Below are 18,684 nucleotides of genomic sequence, written 5' to 3' on the forward strand. Positions count from 1 at the left end.
GAGCCTGCTGTCAGCACAGCACATGCTTGTAGGAGTGTGCTACTGCTGATGCCCGGGAGGGACGGAAGGGGGGGGGGGGGGGAGGGCCCAGCAAGCTTCCAGCAAACCCGGGCCCAGGTAATTAGTATCACACACCCCCCCCCCCAGCAGCCCTTCATAACACAGACACACACATAATCCTAAACTAGAAGAACAAACCTGTGTTGAGCCCTGATGTCTTTTATTCCTTTTCAGAACTCACCATGGCTGAGATGAGGCAGAGTCTGGAGCAGGAGAGGGACCGGCTGATTGCAGAGGTGAAGAAACAAACAGAGCTTGAGAAACAGCAGGCAGTGGATGAGACCAAGAAGAAACAGTGGTGCGCCAACTGCAAAAAGGAAGCTATTTTCTACTGCTGCTGGAACACCAGCTACTGTGACTACCCCTGCCAGCAAGCACACTGGCCCGAGCACATGAAGTCCTGCACACAGTCAGGTACTGATTTATGTATCACATTAATGTCAACTACATGCTATTCTGAATATTAGTCTTGTGATGTTATTATACTATACTGTACAGGTCAGGATCCAGTGTTCCTTACAAACACTAGTAGAAATTAATAATAACAATTGTGTTTATGCAGATGTGTCCACACAAACTATTGTGAAACTCTGCCAAATGGCCCCAATTGGTGTGCCACAGAGCATGTGACTAAGCCACGCCATGCGTCCCTCCACACAGTTTTGTACCGAACATGAGTTTTAGTGCCATCAGTAAAGTGATAAAAGTACAATGCACTGGTACCCTGGACACTGCCACTGGCATTGCATGCAGCAGCGGGGTGCAGCTCAGATCTTTAAAAAAAAAACAAGGGCCGCTATGTGGGAGCCACGCCATGCATTGTTCTGCATCATCTGCAGCATTATATCAGCTTCATTGAGATAAAGGGGCAGATTTATTAAGCTTGGAGAAGAGATAAACTGGAGATAAAGCGGAGAAAAGGTAAAAGGAGATAAAGGACCAGCCAATCAGCTGTGTTTGAAAAAGACAGTTGGGAGTTGATTGGCTGTGCTTTATCTCCTTTTACCTTTTCTCCGCTTTATCTCCAGTTTATCTCTTCTCCAAGCTTAATAAATCTGCCCCAAAATACCAATCCTAAGCACCCAGTACACTATAAGTGATTTTTAGATGTACAGTAGCTACAAAGTGAGACAGATCCAAAGTTAAGGTATAGATAGACCCCTTGAAGTCAGACAGACAAAACGCATTGGTGAACCTATTGCCTCCTGCCTACTATTGCCTCCTGCCTACTTGCAAAAATTGTTTTTTTAATGTTTTTCAATATTGTACTAAATAAATTTACCCCTGTTGATACAATTTATATATATATATATATATATATATATATATATATATATATATATATATATATATATTTTCTAAGAGAAGAAAAGAGGAGCGCTCCAAATAGAGCGCTCCGAAGTCCTCGTGACGAAACGCGTAGGGGCGTGGCCTGGCGTCGGTCTGAACTCCGTGTTGGAGAGAGTGGTGAGAGCACTTGTATCCAGTCATCCTGCTATTCTGCTGCTTGTCAGCTTTGATTTATGCTGTTTATCACCCGCGGTTGTGCCTAACCGTTTATTGCGGTACGTGATGCCATTCTGAAGTGTACCTGTCGGATATTTTATTGTGTTGAAAAATAAAAAAAAGATAAAGCACTATTTGGAGCGCTCCTCCTCCTCTCCTCTTTTCTTCTCTTAGAAAATCCACTACCTGAGAATCCAGGTGCCCGCAAGGGTAATTTGAGGAAGCTGCCGGTCTCATATGATCTGAAGTGCTGTAATATTCTGTGTGGAAGAAGCCAGTTTCATTCCTGCTATTTAAAAAGAACAAGGACTTGCGCGCTAATTGGACTTTTCATATATATATATATATATATATATTTTACGACCATATTTTAATATTTAATCTGTCCTTATCCAGTCATAAATGATCATATATTTTATAAATTATACAATTAGTTTACATAAGATATGATTAGTCCTGCTACCCATGGCAGAGCATCATGCTGTGTATCATGTCATATGGCGCAAAATGAATAGGTGAATGAGGACACATCTGTAGTGTATAATTGCGCCATTTCTTACTCCTATGTATTTTATTCAGTCATAGTGTGGCCTTATTTTAAACATATATCTGTTTTATATCGGCAGCCACTGCAACTCAGCAAGAAGCTGACCCGGAAGTTGGCACAGATAAAACTGCACAGCCCACAGCCGGCATTCAACCACAGCCCACCGAAACTGCCACCACACCAAAAGAAAAGGAGAACGCTTCAGAAAAGAGCAAAGAGAGTGTCACTGTACGTATCGCTGGTCGATAGCTTGCCCAAATCCAAAGTGAGTGATGCCACATCTATGTCTGTCTGTCTGCTGAGGAGATGAGCTTCTCGCTTGCAGTCCATTTCTAAAATGCTTCCCATTTGTTTCCCAATAACTCATCCATGCCGTATACCTGGAAAACTCTCTTATTTCCTGGTGTGTAGTGTCCCAGTGTGTGCAGTGGTGGCTGTCAGGAGACGTCCCTTCTTTCACTGTTCTACCTCTATGTGACAGACAATAACGCTTTACTTGTCATTTCTCATTCCTGCATTATGGAGTAGCTAAATTATGGCATCATTTTCCCCTATTTTATATTGATTCACAATGATAAAGCTTCAAATATCTAGTCCCTTAAGCCTCCATAGACTATTAACTATTTCTGAGGGCACAAATTCTCTAATTCAATAACACTGTAATCTTTATAAATATTTATTCAAAGTTATTTGTATATTGCCAGCAGAGTAAAGGGGCATACACACGTAGAGATGTGTGCTAAGCTATTTTGCTAAGCTATTTAGGGTAGGCGTTTTCTCGGTGTCCAGATCTCCCATAGGGAGCACATACACATGCAGAGATTTGTGCTAAGCAATTTTGCTTAAGCAAAAAAAAGCTGGGTAGTGGTTCAGAATGAGAGATCTCCATCACTATCTCTCATTCTGTACACATAGAGAGATTAACTAGATTTTGGCTGCATGCCCTGACTTAGTCAGCAGGAGATAATTAATCTCTCTGGGCATACACACAGAGAGATCTGTGCTTACTTTCTCAGCAATCTAGTCAGATTGCTTAGAAAATAGCACTAATGTGCTCCGTGTGTATGCCCCTTAAAAATAAAAGAAGACTGGGTAATAACAGACAGACATAGAGGTAAGAGGGCTCTGCTACTTATTCATGTAATATTCAAAACAGGCGTCACATGTGCTAGAAAACCATAGAGGTTGTATAGAAATTGGGCCTTTACAAAGAACCTGTCCCCAGGTTGTGGATTGGCATTTATTTATATGCTATTGTGCCTTGAGCCCAGTTGTTTTGCTATGCTTGCCTGGGATCTTGTTTTGACTGGACTTCCAAGTTGAGCTGCATACTGAATGTTCTTACCTGGATGGCTCTTACTATGTCACAGTTGACTGAATCCTCATCTCTGTTGAGACACATAGATGTTTCCTCCCACAGCTTTGCTCCAGGAACATTAAACAGTCCTTCTAGTTGTGCCTAGTCTTGTAGCAGGCTTCTAATGGCACACATTTTTTGTGCCCCCCCCCCCCCCCCTGCCTTATTCATATCACTTTGCACAAGCAGACTGTGCTGACTAAAATATGCGGCTGTAATGTAGCATTTTATATGCAGGTACAGCTGCAATCACACACAGAATATATGTATGGTGCATATCATTTTAATCATCAGAGTCTACTGTGCATATTGGCCATTATTCAGTTCTGATCGCAGTACAAATTTATTCTCAAAATGGGCAAAACCATGTGCACTGCAGGTGGGGCAGATGTAACATGTATAGAGAGTTAGATTTGTGTGAGTTATTTTTTTTTCTGTGCAGGGTAAATACTGGCTGCATTATTTTTACACTGCAATATAGATTTCAGTTTCAACACACCGCACCCAAATGTAACTCTCTCTCTGCACGTTACATCTACCCCACTTGCAGTGCACATGGTTTTGCCCATTTTGAGAACAAATTTGTACTGCGATCAGATCTGAATAAGGGCCATCATCCGCATAGCGATGTGGATTAGATATTCAGCAAAAAAAATAGCCCGGCATTAGCAGAGTTGCCCAGGAACTGCTGGTATCAGGGATCGCGCAGTGTAGGGCGTATAGAGGCAAGATGTATGAGGACACATCTGTAGTATGTATGAAGGATGTATGCACTCCTTTACTACTGCTCTGCCCTCTGTATGGGCCACAGTGGAATGCCATTTTTACATCTTACAGGCATACAAGTAAATGCAAATCTCCAACTTAGATAAATGTTTACTATTGCCAAGCTGATTTAACGGGTGCGCTTTAGAGCACATGCTAATTCCTCAGTCAGGTGTCCTGCTTGAAAGCTTATAATGTCTAGCTCTAGCTAGTAAAAAAGTCTCCTTCAATATACAATCTCTGTGGCTTCCTACTACAAGATTGAACCTGCAGCTATAAATACAGTCTGTTTCCTGCTATTGTGACAAAGGTCTCTTACTTTCCAATCAAAGACCATGAACATGTAAGAAAAGGTGAGAATGCAGTAACAAAGCCATCTCCATCACAGGAAGGTGGGGAAGGAGAGATGTGAAATGTTCGTGACCTGCTCCATATTTCACACTCATTGAGTTTGCATTACATGATTTGGGTAGACCGTACGCCACAGCTTTTATTGCTATATTATACAGAGGCCGAACTAGATGTCCCTCCACCTTCATATTAAGCCCATATTGGTCAGTGTTAGGAGGCAGGCGTGTATGGCAGCAGTCACTGTCCTCATGGTGTAGTCTGCTATCTAAGGTTCCCTGTGCTGTCCCTGCAGATAGCAACAGGTGTGACAAGCAGCCAGCCTATAAAACTGGTCCACGTGCCGCAGACCACTGCCTTTATTCCAACTACTCAACCCACAATTGTAAGTACCAACACTCTCATCTAGTCTGTTGTTGGCATCCAAGTAGTGTAGTACTTCAGTGTCTCTTTCTGTGTTGCTTCTGCAGTGTCACCAATTCCTCCACCCCGCACCCTGCACTCTGCACTCGCTCTACTTTCAGATCTTACTCGCTTTGCTCTGTATCTTTTACGTTTCATACAGTGTTCTCCCACATTCTGTGCTGCAGCATGATAACAATTCTGTAACAAACATTTCTCTCTCCAGGTATAAATAGTAGTCATTTTTGCATGCTCTAAATTTTGTATATGTATTTGTATGAGATTTGTCCCGTCTAGGTCTGTTGTATGTGTACAGTATCTTCAAGAATGATTGGTGTAGAAAGCACATAATTTACTATAGCCATACAAGAAATCATCTACAATAAGCAGCTTATTTCCTTACCTTATGTTTTGGAGTTTTTTTGTTTTGTTTGTTAAATGACAGGTAAATTTATGTTTTAAACTAGATTGTGTAATTCAATACTAGATTGTAGGATCTATTTTTTGTTGTTGATTTTTTTTAAAGAATTTAACCATTATGTTTTGTATTTCAGCTCAGTACTATGCTTAATTTATAGGATTTATTTTTAAATGATTACATGAAGGAGCAACTATGTTCCAATGCAATGAATATTTTGCAATGCAAAGGGTGCAAATACATTTATTTTTATTCCTTTTGCATGCATGGTAAATGACGTGTTTTGCATGTAGCCCCAAGTATTCTGGACAGCTTTTTCTTTACATTGCAATTTAGAATTTAGCTAGGACACGGCCATCCAATTTCTAAATCTCTCTGCTCATTTTAAATCTGCCTAACCTGCAGTGTAATATGGTTTTGGAAATTTGCTCCATACTTGCAATCAGACCCAAGGATTTCATGCAGAGATTTTTGGTTGCTTGTCTGCTACCACTCTTAAGCCCTGTTCACACACATCGATTTGCTTTTGATTCAATGTTAGATTCGATTTTCTACTAGATATGGCATTAGAGCTTTCCATTCGATTTGGCATTAGATCTGTACTTTTGCATTTGATATCGAATTCGATATACATTCATGGTACATTGTACATTCGATTTACTTGATTGAATTCGATATTTCCTTGGCTGCACAGTAGATTTTTCTGTTCGACTTTGTGAAAACGGGAGCGCGCATCGAATCGAATGTTGATCGAAAGTGACACAAAAACCATTCGATTTGGTTTAAGATTCGATTCAATTTTGCTTCTATAAGCAAAATGGAATCGAAATTCGGGAAAAATCGATGCATGTGTACAGGGCTTTAGACTTGTGTAAACTGGAAGCCACTCTTTCTATGAGATCATTTATACACTGACTCTATAGTGATGTAGACCCATTAAGTAAACTATGCTCTAAAGCTAATATAACTTTAAATATATAATAATCTACCACACAGTATTTGTAGTTGCTATAATTTGCTATAAAAGTAAAACTGGCTACAGCTGAATTAGAATTCTGTCAGTGTGCACTACAAAATTGGGGAGCAATTTTGTTCAAATTGATAAGTGTGTAAACACTATCTACATATATGATTGACCCAGTGTATTAATCCCCAAATGGGGAAAAATATCACTCACCAGACGTCATGGAGATGGTTCAAGTTTTGAATGATTTATTCAGGAAATCACTGCTGCTTCCAACGTTTCGGTCCAACATGGACCTTTCTCAAGGCTTGCAGTATATATATTCTATATATAATATTTTGCTTCTGTTCCCAAAGTGCATGACCTTGCATGTTAAATCTCATTTTCCATTTGTCTGCCCAAGTCTACAGTTTATTAAGTCCCTCTGTAACGTAGCGACCTACTTAGTTAATAAATATGTGGAAAAGAGATTGCCCTATGATACATGAATTTAGGGGTGGGTAGTCTATGACTCTCTAGCTGTGAAGGGAATAATTGTCCTTAGACGTCTGCTCTATTACATTGTTATATTTTCCAATACACACAGAGCCAGTGAAAACAGATATTATTTGAATTAAATGAACCTATACAGCAGACTCTCCAGCTAGAGCAGGGCTAACAATCCCTAGGATCCCTATCCCTATCCTTCTGTACATGTATAACTATACCAGAGGTGGGAAATCTATGACTCAAGTTGTGGTGTGAGTAATAGACCAATGAAGTCTGCTCTTCTGCATTGTTGGGAGCTTCAGTATATTATAATCATTGGGAAAATTTGATATTCCTGCCCTATTGTAGGAAGAAATGTACACAGGAGATGAGCGACCTTTGGCCTCCAACTATGGCAAGAGTAATGGTCCCTAGCATTCACCTGTATTGCATTGCGATGCTCTATAGTATATTATGTGCCAATGAGAACAGCAATTATTCTATGCATAAAATCCAAGCAAGGGAATGATTTCTCCCCCTTCAATAACATGTTTTATCTCTCATCAACAGACCATCCCCGTGGTAGTGAGTCCAAATGCCGGAACTGTGGCAGTGCGAGCAGGCGTTCAGTATGTGCAAACCACCATGCCTGTCCAAGTAAGGAGAGCGTGACCTTTGCAAGGTCTGAAATGCCAATCCAGACCCAGCACCATGGTCTTGCATTAATGAACCAAGCAAACAAAAAAACACTACAATGTGACAGAGTATTAACCAGGACCTTGTTCACATCTACCAAAACGGCTCATTCTGTTTGTATATAATGTACAATTTGTGGATGTGATTAAAATTAGAAAACCATCTTTTTATATTTGTATTCACTTTAACTTATGAACATTTACTTGGAATGATAATCACGACGTTAAAACACCATTGCCGATTGCCAGAAACGGATGAAAATCTTGGCTAATTGAAATACGCTAAGGGGCGGGACTTCGCTAACGCCCCGCCCCAAACTCATATGCAATGCGGAGGCAACGCGTGCGGACCTTCCAAATTGGGATCTGATAGAACATGTACATATGCAGAGATTTCTACGCCTATTATTATGTAGACGAAAGACATATTAGATAGAAATATTGTACAGATCCTTCTGTGCATTTAACAACAAATACTTTTTGTTTTACAAAATAATCTGATCATCGGAAGATATTGTAACATTTTGCCTTTTTTGGGGGGGTTAAAAGCAAGCAAAATAACACAAGAACATAAACAACCAGATTCCAGAACAGAAGTTGAACGCTATACAGCACGTGTGTGTATGGCTGAAAGCAGACTTTCCGTGAGCACATGGGAGAACACGGATAGGCATTGTGCAAACAAAAGAGCATCATCATTAATGAAAGACATCTTCCAGTCTGTTACATTTACGCTGTAGTTTCATTTCGTATGTTGTGTAAAATACAAACATTGAACAAACTCGGACACGATGTATGTATATGAGAGAACTCACTGTATGATATCATTCCAGTACAATCTGTTGTAAATTTTTCGTCTTGTTCATTTTCGCATTGTTCATAAAGGATGTACATGAACCAGCTCTGTATGATGGAGACAGGACATCGGCCTGTTAATTCTAAGTGAGAGGAAAGAATTCTGGTTAAATGGACTGGACGGTTAGTCTGGCTTGGTTCCTTGTCAAACATAATTGCTTTTAGCATATGGAAGTATTTTTTCACATTTTCTTTGTATAAAATTTGTATTAAATCCAGAAATTTCCTTTTCGTTATTTTGTTTCTTTTGTGTGAAAAATTATGTGCATGTTGTTTTTTTTTTTTTTTTTTTTTATCAGTACAGTAATTGTCATCTATGCTACACAGCCCAATGCAGTGGAATTGATGTTTATAACATAACAAGATTGGTGCTCAGTGAGTATATTGGTAAGACCCAGAGATCGAGTAGTGTACTTCTAACTGGTGGCCCTTGCATAATAAGAAGAGACATAGAAAATTATTAATAATCATTAATTTACTAATTAATCTACTGTACTGTGTAAAACACACAAAAACAAGCAATATCTGAACAATACAAATGACTTAAAGTAAAACCCAAAATACACTGAAGTGCCCAAAGTCATGTCAGTGTAGTATGTAAAGGTTATAGTACAGTAGGTTATTCCACCGTACTGGAACGTCTTGAAAATAGCCAGACTCAGTTGTACTCATGGGTGTAGCTGGGCTGAGAGTTAGTCCAGGCAAAGAAATTCCCTTTATGGTGCATTCTTTTATTTGTCAAATATAAAACTTGACTTTTAATCACCATTTGTAAAATATTACAAACAAAAATATTCTATATTGAGGCAAATTCATTCATACAAACTTCTGAGGTATAGTCCCATTTGTTTGAATAAACAATATGTGGAGGAGTACTATATCCCCACAAAAGTGTAGTTTTGCACTATAATGGGTACTTATGTAATATCTGGGGTCCCGTTTTTCTTATGAGACCGCGTCCCCTCGCCACGCTTCGGGCACGGTGGCTCTCTGCGCTCGCCACACTATATAAAATCGACTCCATGCGTAGTTGGATAGTAGGGGTATGAAAAAATGGGGTGCAATTAACATGGGAGCCCAGATAATACATAAGTATCCTATAATGTGTGGAGGTGAGAGTACACCAGCTTGGCATCTAATTGTGTGCCAAAAGTATGCATTAGAGTGGATTGGAGCTTCTACAAATCTGATGCTGGGAAGCACTGAGCAGCGTGATGTGATGTCATAGGTCACGCTGCGCAGCCTGCCACCACACCTCTCCTGCCCGCTGTACTGCTCCGGATCTTGCTGCAGCCTGCCACAATTGGCCAACCCTGTATAAGTAAAACTGCCTAGCAGCCGTTTTGGGGAGGGGGGACTCAATCTTGTGTATCCCAGGAATCTGATTGAGCATTTTTCAATCCTGAGATTTAAAAAAAAGCACAGTGATTGGCTGCCCTAGTGTGCATGTAATAATGATAATATACCCAATTAAAGACAGCTGTTAGTTTAGCGGTAAGCAGCTGCATTAATCAGCTTGGCAGTCCTAAGCCCCTACAATGAAGTGTTCTGTAGGTTACATGGGATTAGTAATAGTCTATGATCTAGTCAAAATTACCTTCCTTGCACAGTTAAGGGTGCCGGACAGGATCCCGACAGGCATTTACCTGACGTCGGGATCCCGACTGTCAAAACACCGACAGCCAGCTTCCCGACGGCCGTTGGCTATTTTCCCTCGTGGGGGCCCACGACCCCCATAGAGGGAGAATAGAATAGGTGGCCAGAAGAAGTAAAATAAATACTGTGAACATGATGGTAAAGAATTGACAATCTTCATAACCACCCAAAATTTGCCAGAATCAATAAACTAACTTAATATACAGTAACAGGAAAATCAGTTTATAGTTTTTAACTACTCATCTGGTACCCAATAGTCATCCAGCAATTTGGTAAGAAAAACATTGATTATTATTGCAGTGTACTTAAAATACAGGGGAGGGGGGGGGAGAGACGTATTAAGCCTGGTAAATTGATAAAGTTGAAGGTGATCATCTACTCCCAACTGCATGCCCTCCAACATCTGAAGAGCAAAATCCAGTACAAATTTGGAAAGTGGGCTTGTCCATGTCCCCTTTCCTATACTTACAATGGACAGTTGGAGACCCAAAAAAAGGTACAGGCCATAAAAAAAAAGATACAGTACTGGCCAAATATCTAATATCCGCGCTGGCACTATGCCGCACATCGCCGGCTACGGCAGACCTAACTATCGCATATCCAGTAACATATACGATAATTATGGCAAAGGACAGCTCTTGCGTTAGGAGCTGTCCTTTGAGTTGTGGCCGGTGATGTGCAGCGGGTCCCTGAGGCTCTCCCCTCCCTCCCTTACCCGGCCAGGTGCTGCTGCTGCGGTGGGCTCTTCCTCCTCCCTGCACCGGGAAGAGGATTTACAGTGCAGGGAGGAGGAGGTCACTGGTCCAGGCATCACAGCGCTGTGCTGGCCGGACACAGGTGAGGGGGGTCATGTGAGGCAGCGGGGGTCTGTGTGGGGTGGCATTAAGAAGCCCATAGGCTTCTATGGGTGCAATATCCCCCCGCAGCGAAAACCCACCGAGCACGTTTTCCTGCTTATCAAAATGCTTTAAAAACCTGGTAACTGGGTTTTTAATGCATTTTTCATCTAGAGAATCCCGCCCTTAACACATCTGCCCCAATGTTTCTTATCTAGCATCCAGCAGAGAGTTACCATGTGGGGTGTCTACATGACCTAGCGCTGAATTAAATTTGCCTCTCTATGTATACAGTACATCACAAAGTTATGTTTAAACAGTTCGGCCTGGAGGCTGTCACATACTGCTCTCCAATGTAATAAAGGATGCCTCAGTGCACTTATTTTGTATAACCGTTAATGATAATAAATGTTGTTGGCTAAAGCATGGCTGGAGCATACCTTTTCTGTCCTAGAGTCCCAAGGTGATATTAGGAAATAATGGAACCCCCAGTATAGCACTATGGGGCAGATGAATTAAATAGGCATTTACGTTTTATAAATAACGGGTCCCGCTTCTCCTGCATAACGTGGAGAAGCGGGTACCTGTATCGCCGTAATGTATTATCCTCCCAGTAGCCGATAGAGAGCCATTATTGTCTGCCTCCTCGGCTCTCCTTATCGGTGCCCACTTCACACTGCGCATTGTAACAAAAACGCTTCTCTCCCCCCTGCCCGGCTCTCTGGGCATGCATGAGATCTGACTATTATGACAAGATCTCGATCACAGCCCGGAGCCCAGGAGGAGGGCTGGCATTGTCCCTACGCCTTGAAGGCAGTTAATACATTGCCCCGGCTGCTAATTACTGGGGGGAATTGCAAGGGACAGCAATTTTAGTACATATCAAAAAAAGCAATCCCCCCAGTTAACTAGTGCCTTGTTTAACAGATTAGAATAAAAGTAATACATTACAGGAACAAAGTATAGAAAAGCTTTTTTTTTATAAACAGTAGTTAAGGGAATTATGGAGATGCTTGAATAAAGAGGAAAGGCTTGAGTCTGTTTTTGAAGGATTCTAGAGTGCAAGTCTCTTGAACTGTGCGTGGAAGTGAGTTCCATTAAGTTGGAGCCGCATGGTTAAATGCTCAACCTCCATATGAATTACAGAAGATTCTAGGTAATGCAGTAATAGTATAGTACAGTATGGAATCAGAAGCTGCTTCAGGTACCTTGGGCCTTGGTCATGTAGGGCTTTGAAACTCAGTAAATAATCTTGAAAATTAATTGTCATTTTATGGGCAGTCAGTGAAGGGAGCAGAAAATGGGAGTTGTTTGGCTAGAACTGGGCTGGTTGGTTAACAGCCTGGCATCTGTGTTTTGTACCCGCTGTAATCGGTGCAATTCTTTTGCCAGGAGACCAAGGTAGAGGGCATTGCAGTAATCCAATCTAGATGATAGAAATGCATGTATGACTGATATATTGGCAGATCTTCAGGGAATTAAGTGTTTGATTCCGGGTATGTTCCTCAGATGAAAGAATGAGGATTTAATTGTGGCTGATATCTGATGTTTAAGTGTCAAGCCACCATCCAGCACTACACCAAGATTCTGTACCCCCAAGTGTCACTTCACTTGGTGGCTATGCTGCAGTCTTGTCTATTGATGTTGAGGCCATATCATAAGGACCTGTTTTATCAGGATTCAGTCTAAGCCAACCAGCACTTATTCCTGGAGCTCAGCTAGACAGCCATTTAGGGTTCTTATTGGGTTCTCAGTGCCCGGAGCAAAGAACATGTGCACTTGTGTATCATCTGCATAGCAGTGGTAGACCAGGCCATGGCGCCTAATTATATCATCCAGTGGCAGCATGTACACTGGAAAAAGCATTGGGAATAGCTCGAAAACAGTTAAGAGCAATGTGTGGTGACCGGGCTGAGATCAAGGCAGGTAGTTATATGTAGCGGAATACACATCTAAGGTTGAGCGCAGGAGGTAAAATCAATACACAGGGGCGGATGTGCCTCTCTGCACCCGCTAGGTGTACTCAGGAAAAGTAGGAGCGCCTTATTTTACATTTCCTCATGTAATATGACCATATTAGTGAAAGAGCAGCCTTGTATGGGAGGTCTGTGTGACCATTAAAGTCAAGTGGTTAAAACTCAACAGGTTTTAGATGTTGCTCAGCATAATAATAAGAGAAATCTTCCAATTACCAGTTTATCAGAGGGGCATAGGGTTTTCCGAACTGTTTTTTTTGTCCAGAAAACAAACCATTCTTTCCAGCATATTTTAAAAGCCCACAACTCCTTTGCATGGATTGTCAACTTCAAGATGGAGCAATTGAAATTTTGTTTACCAACAGCAAAGTAGGAACTAGCTCAGCCATTAACTGTCCTTTAGGAACGGTAGCCGGAAATTACACAGGTGTTAAGAGTTCTACAGTTGGTTTATTGAGTTGCTATAAAGTGCAGCTAAAGATGACATTGTTTCTCTGTAATTTGAAGGCATAGAGTGTAGCAAGCCGTCAAACGCCTTTTCAGCATCTAATGAAAGCAAGAGCAACGCTTACTTCTGATTAGTAGTTCTGACAAATCAAAAACTCTGCATGTATTTGTTTGGGCTTAAAGGCCCAAACAAAACCCACCTAGTCAGGATGAATAAGTTGAGGTATCAATGGGGAAAGTCTAGGAGCTATAACTTTTGAATACAGTTTTACTTCGGTGTTCAGGAGGGATATTGGCCTATAGTTCTGACACGAAGAAAGGTCCTTTCCTGGGTTAGCTATAGTAATATTTTGGGCTTCCATCATCTCAGTGCAGAAGGAGCCCAGTTTGGTAGCTCCGACCTTTTCATTCCCCCACTATCCACGTCGGCGTGGAGTTGATTTTATATAGTGCAGCGAGCCACCGAGCCTGAAGCGTGGCGAGTGCACACGGATAACTTCACATGTATTCCGCATCCCCTCGCTGCGCTCACCACGCTTCGGGCTCGGGGGCTCGCTGCGCTCGCCACACTATATAATTTCAACTGCAGGCCGATGTGGATAGTGGGGGTATGAAAGGGTCGGATGACACGTACCGCGGGCTCGCTGCGCTCACCACGCTTCGGGTTGGCGTTGATAGTGGGGGTGGCGTTAACAATGGGGGTGCATTTAACATAGTAATCACCCATCAGGGTGCCTGTACAATTAGAAATCACATTGCATTGTATGCCATTGTAATGGCATGCGATGCAACGCGGTAGTAAAATTGTACAGTGCGGCTCTTAGGACCCGAAAATTGGGTCCCATCGCATACCTTAATTAGTGGTATGAAATGGCATAAGATGGGCACCGTGCTAGGAAGCATGTACCCATTAAGTATTTATGAATCCTTAAATAAACTAGGGAGACATAAATTTGCTAAGAACGAGGAGGTAATTGTATCAGTGGGTTGTGGAGTGGTTAGATCTCTATGAAGTTTGTATAGCAACCCACAAAGACATTAGCTATATCCAATGGATTTAACGTTAATCCTATTTCTTAACTGGTGAAGGGAGAATTTGTGAGCTAAAAATGTACCAAATTTATTACCCATGGAGTAAATGGAGTAAATTTATTTTTGTAGTTTGGGGTACTACGCACACAAGAGATAAACAATTGCTGTAATTGGTTTTGAATGGACACCAATTGCCTCTTAGGGAGTTGGAAAGGTCTAGTCCTATTCAGAGATTTAATTTGCTCTAAGCACTGTTCCAGATCTGATTATTGTTGGAGATATGAGGTGGAATGTAATGCTATCCAAGATTGGTGGTAGTGCAGGATGCCGGTTGATCTCGGACGTATTTTAAAAGGGCAATCACTTACAAGGCAAAACCATGCCTTGTAAGTCATTGCCCCTTTAAAAAAAACAAAAACCGTCCACGTTCGGCCAGCATCCACTTGGGGCATTGGTATACATTTGCTTTATCAATTAGTCATACAACATAATAACATTCCATGGTCATGGCTTTTGATTGGTTCTCAAGCAAGCTCACTCACCCCTATCTTATGACTCTCCAAACCCAAGTTGTTTCAAACCCCCCCCCCCCCCCCCCAGGCTATATGTAAATTAGCGGCATGGTGTAGCCTCCTGGTCACTGAGTAGTTTGAGGAGCACATTTGTAACATTTTATAGCAGGTAGTAGTGCTGCTTTAAATGGTTAAATACCGTATATACTCGAGTATAAGTCGACCCGAATATAAGCCGAGGCACCTAATTTTACAACAAAAAAACTGGGAAATCTTATTGACTCAAGTGGGACCCTCACTCGTGTATAAGCCGAGGGGGGCTTTTTCAGCACAAAATATGTTCTGGAAAAGTAGGCTTATACTCGAGTATATATGGTATATTCAGCATGTATATCAGCCCCATATTCACAGAGAGCTCCCCAGGCTGTTACTGTATGTGGTGTAAGTATAACATGCAAAACACATGTTCATCTGTAATTAGATCAGGAACAGAGAATGCTGCAGGCTGGGGGTCCTCCAAAAACCTCACATTCCTACAAAAGTCCCTATTGCAAGTTTAAGACTGCTCAATTATACATCAACCTGTTTCTAATCCATGGGACCGCTACTAAATGTATAATTGTGTGTAAACTCCAACAGATGCATGTATTTTATAAAACTGACAGTCACTAACATAACTTTTCATTTTCTTAAATGATCAACTTTGAGTTTTAAATTTTTGAATGTTAATTTCAAATCCAAAATATTTGTACATACTGCAAGAATCTTATTCAGCCAATAAAAATGCACAATTCATGTTATTAATTGCTAAAAAAAATGCTGCAAACAAAAAATTTTACAATGTGAGTATTCATTGTGCGTGGTGAAATATGAGAACCAGGTATTGTTGCACCAATAGGATTTCAGCAAACTGGTCTCAGAGAGTCCTGTTATTCTGGTAAAATTTGAATGCACCTATCCAAAAGTGAGTGGAATTAGCAATCACATATTAAATGTGACATCATGGTGAACATTAATTGGGATTTTCTTTCTAGTGATCTATTATATTCATTCTAGTTTGTAATTGCCATAATTTCTCTGCAGTTATATTCCATCATCAGCCATATTCCTTCTTATTAGTGTAGACGTCAGGTTATGTGCAAAGCTCTTTTTGATAACGCACTTAAGGACTCCTTCGCCTAATCACAAAGAGTAGGAAAGGGTGCATTCTCTCTCTCTCACAGATTTATTAAGCTTGATGAAGTGATAAATTGGCCGGTACTTTATTACCGGACAATCAGCTCATAACTGCCATTTTTCAAACCCAGTCTGTAACTTGATAGTTAGGGGCCACTTGGCTGGTGATAACTAACCATCACTTCACGGAGCGCAATAAATATTCCCATCCCTGAGTTAAATGTACCTATTTACACAAAATATTAATGCAGGTGTTGATGCCGTTTTAGACTGCATAATGGGCCCACATCTATGGTGATAGCAGGCTACAAATTATTTGATCCCAAACATGTAGCAAATGGCAACAGTCAAGATTACCCATTTTTAATAGTTATATATTGTGGTAATGGAACATATATTATTGCTACAGGCAGTGGCAGAACTTGTGGGTTGTGGACCCTGGTGCAAAAATATAATTTAGGCACCCTCCTCCATCTCAACCCAAGTTTACAATATGAAACATCACTGTAGGCGATAGGGTGAGGTAGGGGGTGACAGGGGGAGGCAGAGTTACATAGTTACATAGTAGTTAAGGCTGAAAAAAGACTTGCGTCCATCTAGTTCAACCTGGTATAGATATCCATTGCTGATTTGGTAGGTTCTGGTATTTTACAGACAATTTATATTTCTTATTTGTACCCATGGATGTTTTTCTCCAGTAAATGTTTGTCCAACTTTGCCTTGAACGCATTTAATGAGCCAGCCGTTACCACCTCTCTGGGAAGAGAGTTCCAGAGTTTGACTGTTCTGACCGTAAAGAAATTCTTTCTACTAGCTGAATGAAATCTTTTTTCTTCTAATCTATACTCATGCCCTCGCGTCCTAGATTCCTTTCTAGTAGAAAATAGGGTGTGTGACAGTTCCTTATATTGGCCCTTGATATACTTGTACATGTTGAGCATGTCCCCCCTTAAACGTCTCTTTTCTAATGTAAATAGTCCCAAATTGCTTAATCTCTCCCCGTAGCTTAAATTCTCCATTCCCCTAATAAGCTTTGTTGCTCGCCTTTGGACTTTTTCTAATTCTATGATGTCCTTTTTATAGTGTGGGGCCCAGAACTGTACTCCGTACTCTAGGTGAGGTCTCACCAATGCTTTATATAGTGGCATAATTACCCTTGAGTCCCTAGTTTCCATTCCCCTCTTAATACATGCCAGAATTTTGTTGGCCTTTTTTGTAGCTACATTACAATGGGCACTACATCCTAGATTGCTGTCTATTTGGACTCCTAGATCCTTTTCAAGTATGGAATTACCCAGTTCCTCTCCGCTAAGGTTGTAACTTGCACATTGGTTGTGTCTCCCAAGGTGCATAACCTTACATTTATCTACATTGAACCTCATCTTCCATTTTTTTGCCCACTCATCTAGAATTGCAAGATCATTTTGAAGCATGGTGACATCTTCTGGTGATTTGATGACTTTGCTAAGTTTTGTATCGTCCGCAAAGATGGATACATTGCTGAATAACCCTATCCCAATATCGTTAATAAAAATGTTAAACAAAATGGGCCCCAAAACCGAACCCTGGGGCACTCCACTTAGTACCGGTATCATATCTGATACGGCACCATTCACAACCACTCTTTGTTCTCTATTACATAGCCAATTCCCTACCCATCTGCAGATATTTTCACCCAATCCTAGGTTCTCCATTTTATTAATCAATCTCTTGTGTGGGACAGTATCAAATGCTTTAGCGAAATCTAGGAAAATCACATCTACAGCATTTCCATTATCAAGGTTTTTGCTAACCTCTTCATAGAACCCTAGTAGATTAGTTTGGCATGAACGATTTTTCACAAACCCATGTTGGTTAGTACTGAGTAGACGGTGATGATCTAAATATTCCTGGATACCATCCCTTAAAAATCCTTCAAATAGTTTACCCACAATTGATGTTAAACTAACGGGTCTGTAATTAGCTGGATCTTCCTTTTTTCCTTTTTTGAATATTGGCTCTACCTCTGCTATTCTCCAATCTTTTGGTACTATACCTGACGATAGTGACTTGCTAAAGATATAATGTAGGGGGGTAGCTAGTTCATCCCTTAATTCCATTAATACCCTCGGATGAATCCCATCTGGCCCTGGTGACTTATTTGTTTTGAGTTTGCTTAGCCTCAGTATTATTTCTTTCGGCGTGAAATCCACAATGAGATCTGGCTTATTTGTCCCGTTTGTGGTAAATGTTCGTTCCACAGTCTGCTCTCCCTTAGTAAATACTGATGAGAAGAACTCATTTAACAGTTTTGCTTTTCCCTTGTCCTCAGTAACACTTTTTCCACTAGTATCAGTTAGTGGGCCTATGTTTTCCTTAATTAAACGTTTACTATTTATGTATTTAAAAAACTTCTTTGGGTTGGTTTTGCTTTCAGTGGCTATGCACTCTTCATATAATATTTTAGCTGCTTTGATTACCCCTTTACAAGTTTTGTTTGATTCTTTGTATTTTGCAAACGCCTCCTCATTCAAGTTATTTTTATAGAATTTAAAGGCTCTGGTTTTATTGTTGATAGCTGACCTTACTTCTTTGTCCAACCATGGTGGCTTTTTTTTGTTGAATTTACCTTTAGTTACTTTAGGAATGTATTCAATAGTTAGTGAATCAAGCACCTTTTTTAGA

At 40.8% G+C, this 18,684-nt stretch overlaps 1 protein-coding gene across 13 annotated transcripts in view; it reads left to right on the forward strand.

Moving 5' to 3' along the window:
* Positions 1-8,617, forward strand: part of ZMYND8 (zinc finger MYND-type containing 8) — a 98,120-nt gene extending 89,503 nt beyond the window's left edge. For 8 of the 13 annotated variants that reach the window (XM_083146430.1, XM_083146432.1, XM_083146429.1 and 5 more), the window contains 4 exons: positions 235-474; positions 2,193-2,341; positions 4,879-4,968; positions 7,406-8,617. In XM_083146430.1, the coding sequence (XP_083002556.1) occupies positions 235-474; positions 2,193-2,341; positions 4,879-4,968; positions 7,406-7,507 (581 nt within the window). In that variant the 3' untranslated portion in view covers positions 7,508-8,617. Of the gene's footprint in view, positions 1-234; positions 475-2,192; positions 2,379-4,878; positions 4,969-7,405 lie in introns of all 13 variants that reach the window. The other 5 variants (XM_083146439.1, XM_083146441.1, XM_083146440.1 and 2 more) reach the window with 3 other exon arrangements.
* The last annotated feature ends 10,067 nt before the right edge of the window (positions 8,618-18,684 follow it).

The sequence above is a fragment of the Crinia signifera genome, chromosome 6, assembly GCF_055691185.1.
Source record: "Crinia signifera chromosome 6, ASM5569118v1, whole genome shotgun sequence".
In the NCBI taxonomy this organism is placed as follows: domain Eukaryota; kingdom Metazoa; phylum Chordata; class Amphibia; order Anura; family Myobatrachidae; genus Crinia; species Crinia signifera.